Raw genomic sequence first — 3,463 nt, forward strand, 5'->3', positions numbered from 1 at the left:
ATTATCTCAGGTGCCGGCACTGCAGGAAAGGAAATGGAGCAGAGAGGCTGAAAGTCAAAATGGGTAGATGGTAAACAGAAATAATTTAAATAGTAAACGGGCAGTCCCAAAGACACACAGTTCCCTTCCTCCATTCTTAAATATTCCTCTACTTCCCTAACATCCTAACACTCCTAAATCCCTACACCTTCCTGAAACCAGTTTCCACTTCCTTGCTCTTCCTCCCTGTTGCCTGATCAGCACTCTCTCTTTTTCTCTCTGTGTGTCTGTCTGTCATCCTCCCTCCAGACACCAGCCAGTAAACCAACCCGAAGGAAACCACCCTGTTCCCTCCCCCTGTTCCCTCCCAAGGTAGAGCTGGGCCAGAATGGTGAGGAGGTAAGTGCTGCTGTGGGCGCTCAGAAGATGCTGTGATGGATGGGTTTTCTTTCTCCTTCTTGGACGAGGGGGCACCAAACTCATTCTTTAAAGCTCAAACGCTGCAGGGAACTTCTCCACTTCAGAGTGAATCTCCTCTTAAGTGCTTCTGGAATCCTTTACTTGGGAAAATAGTCTCCTCACTACTCCCTTTTACTGAGCCACCTTTATGATTTGTCAAGGACAGGAACACTATTTTTCGACCCTGAGCATTTTAGTAAAAAGAATGGGTCATATATTATTAACAGACCCAATTCAGGAGCCAGGACTGTTCTGTTTTATTCCCAGGTCTGACTTAGATGATCTTAGGATAAGGTATGGAGAAGACACCTGGAAAGGGGACTGCGGTTACATGGGGCAGGACGGAAGCATGAGAAAACCCTATGGCTCTGCAGTATCCTTGTAAAGCCTGGCTATTGCTCAGGATCATTGGAAGAAAACCAGAGCGCACAGGAGGCCTCGTTGCCCTCAGATATAAATAGCCATCGTTAACAATATAATAAAGGCTCTGGTATCATAGATCATAGCCAGTAATAGGTTCGGAGCCTGCATATTCTTCTATCTTTATTTGTCTAATTGTAGCTGCAGGAGTGCCTTCTCCACGCCTCATGCCAGCAGCCCGCCAACCTTCACCATGGCCATGATCTGTGCCAGAAATTGATTTGCATGTTGTCATCTCACCTGGGAGGCCAACCCCAAAATAGAGGAAGCAAGCTAAAGACAGTTTCATTCCCGAATCCCACTTCAACAACCTCTTTTATTCTCCCCTTCTTTTGCGGGGGCCAGCATCCTGACATTAGATACACTATGTGAATTTGGGCAAGCATCTTAATGCCTACATTTTCTCATCTGTAAAGTAAAACAGTTGAAGTAGATCAATGGTTTCCAAGCCTTTTTGTCAACCTAAGGCTTATAAGCAGAAGCCCATGAGGTAAAGCAGAAACTCATCGCTGCTTCTGGTCAAGTGAGATGGGGGAAGGGAGGCCTGAAGCTCCATCTGCTCTCGTGATACCCTCTCCTCTCCCCCCTGAACAAGGCTCTTATTCTGGGATAAAAACCCCAAGGAGCACTGTTTAAAAACACTGAGGTTTTCCTTGGGTCTCTTCAAGTGCCAACAATATGATTCTGTGGCTTTAAGGAGTCATCAGCCAATGCTGTGACCAAACACACACCAACAACTTCTCTTTCCGGAGGATCGGCTTCTCCCTGTAACCCTCATCCTCTGGGCTTGGTGTCTCTGCTGCTATGCGACAGGTTGAGGCTATGGCCACTCAGAGCTGAATGTGAGACTAAACCCTGATAGCCCGGGCTTGGCGCAGGAGAAGTCACTGCACCATTCTGAATCTGTTTTCTTTTTTGTCAAATGAGGACAAAAACACTAACCAGATAGATCAAGGAGGCTGGTTGGGGAAATTTTATCCTCTGGAGTAAAAGCAGAGAGAGTCAGGCTAGTGATTGGGTTAAACAGGTCCGTCCTGGGCTGTGTGTGGTAGCTCACACCTGTAATCCCAGCACTTGGGAGGCTGAGGCAGGTGGATCGCCTGAGGTCAGGAGTTCGAGATCAGCCTGGCCAATATGGGGAAACCCCATCTCTGCTAAAAATACAAAATCAGCTGGGCGTGGTGTCACGTGCCTGTAAGCCCAGCTACTTGGGAGGCTGAGGCAGGAGAATCGCTTGAACCCGGGAGGTGGAGGTTGTGGTGAGCCAAGCCGGGGCAACAAAACTGAAACTTCATCTTAAAAAAAAAAAAAAACTAGCTCCATCCTGGCAGCTCTGTGGAAACACGTTTGCAGTTTTCATCCCATGGGGCACACCACCCAGAAGTTAAATGGCTTATAATGGCCAAGGGCTGGGTAAGTCCGAGGGTGGATTTTAGAAAGTCCTGTCTGGAGTGACAGGTTACTCGCACATTGAAAAGACATTACCTCCAGGGATCGATGACTTTTTGTGGCCTTGAAATTCACATAGAAATAAAATGAGCAGCCAGCTTTGTCTGGCAGGGCCGACTGGAGGCTGCTGTCTGCATTTCTCCTTCCATACTCCTATAGCTCAGCCTGCAGAGGTTCTAATGCTGGAAACTTGGGGGCCTGCAGGGAGGGCCCCGGTCAGGCTACCCCCTCAGTTCCCAGTGCACAGTGCCAGGAAGGGTCATTTCATCCCTGCCCCGCTATGCTTGCTCAGGTCTGAGACGGTGGGGTCAGCCCCCTGCCAGCACCTGCTGACTGCATGGCCCCTCCTGCCGGCAGGGTGACCAGGAGTTAACCCTCTCTGGAAGAACCAGCCAAAAGGGTGTTTAATGCAGCCACAGATCCTGCCTCTTCTGCTCAGAAAAGTCTGAAAAGCATTCCCACCTGAAAATTAGTCCATAGTTTCTAGACATGGTAAGAATGTCATAAAATGCACCTATATATACATATTTAGGGATGGAAAGCTGGTTTTTCTCCACCAATTGTTAGTGGGAGCCACTTGCCTGAAGCCCCTTGTTAAACTGTAAAGGAAATGATGCCACCTGCTGTCATTTCCAGGAACTGCACTAGAGGCTATTTTGGATTCTGCTTTGCAGTTCAAATCAATCCGATTTTATGGAGCATCAGCTGGGTCCCCAGTACTGTCCTATAGTTAAGGGGCAGGGTCCACTGAATTTCCACAGACTTCAGAAGACAATGGTCAATTGGGGAAGAGAAGAATTCAAAGTATTACGTGAAGTGAGCTTTATCTGCAAAATTGTTGGTGCAGTTTCTAAAAGTTTCTCTGGAAACCCCAGCCTCTATGAAATTTCCCTGTAAATCACAGAAACTAAAGATACTCGCATTGGGGCTGGACGCTCTTTGTGCTCATCTTAGATAGAAGGCTCCTTGAAAGACTGCTATTGGAACGTGCCCGACAGTGAAAACACATGGAGGCAGAAGCAGCGAGAGTCATTAGAATCATTTATTCCCACCCAGCTGCATCTTGGTAGAGGAGGCCGGCAGAGGCAGCGAGGGTCGTTAGGATCATTTATTCCCGCCCAGCTGCGTCTTGGTAGAGGAGGCCGGCAGAGGCAGC

At 48.1% G+C, this 3,463-nt stretch overlaps 1 protein-coding gene across 7 annotated transcripts in view; it reads left to right on the forward strand.

The window, feature by feature from the left end:
* RCSD1 (RCSD domain containing 1) overlaps nucleotides 1-3,463 on the forward strand; it is a 75,320-nt gene that overhangs the window by 54,105 nt on the left and 17,752 nt on the right. For 4 of the 7 annotated variants that reach the window (XM_017534152.2, XM_017534155.2, XM_037740490.1 and 1 more), the window contains exon 3: nucleotides 289-378. The exons of the other annotated variants lie outside the window; for them this stretch is intronic. In XM_017534152.2, the coding sequence (XP_017389641.1) occupies nucleotides 289-378 (90 nt within the window). The remainder of the gene's footprint in view (nucleotides 1-288; nucleotides 379-3,463) is intronic. 7 annotated transcript variants of the gene reach the window in all.

Source organism: Cebus imitator, unplaced genomic scaffold (genome assembly GCF_001604975.1).
Source record: "Cebus imitator isolate Cc_AM_T3 unplaced genomic scaffold, Cebus_imitator-1.0 Scaffold84, whole genome shotgun sequence".
NCBI lineage: Eukaryota > Metazoa > Chordata > Mammalia > Primates > Cebidae > Cebus > Cebus imitator.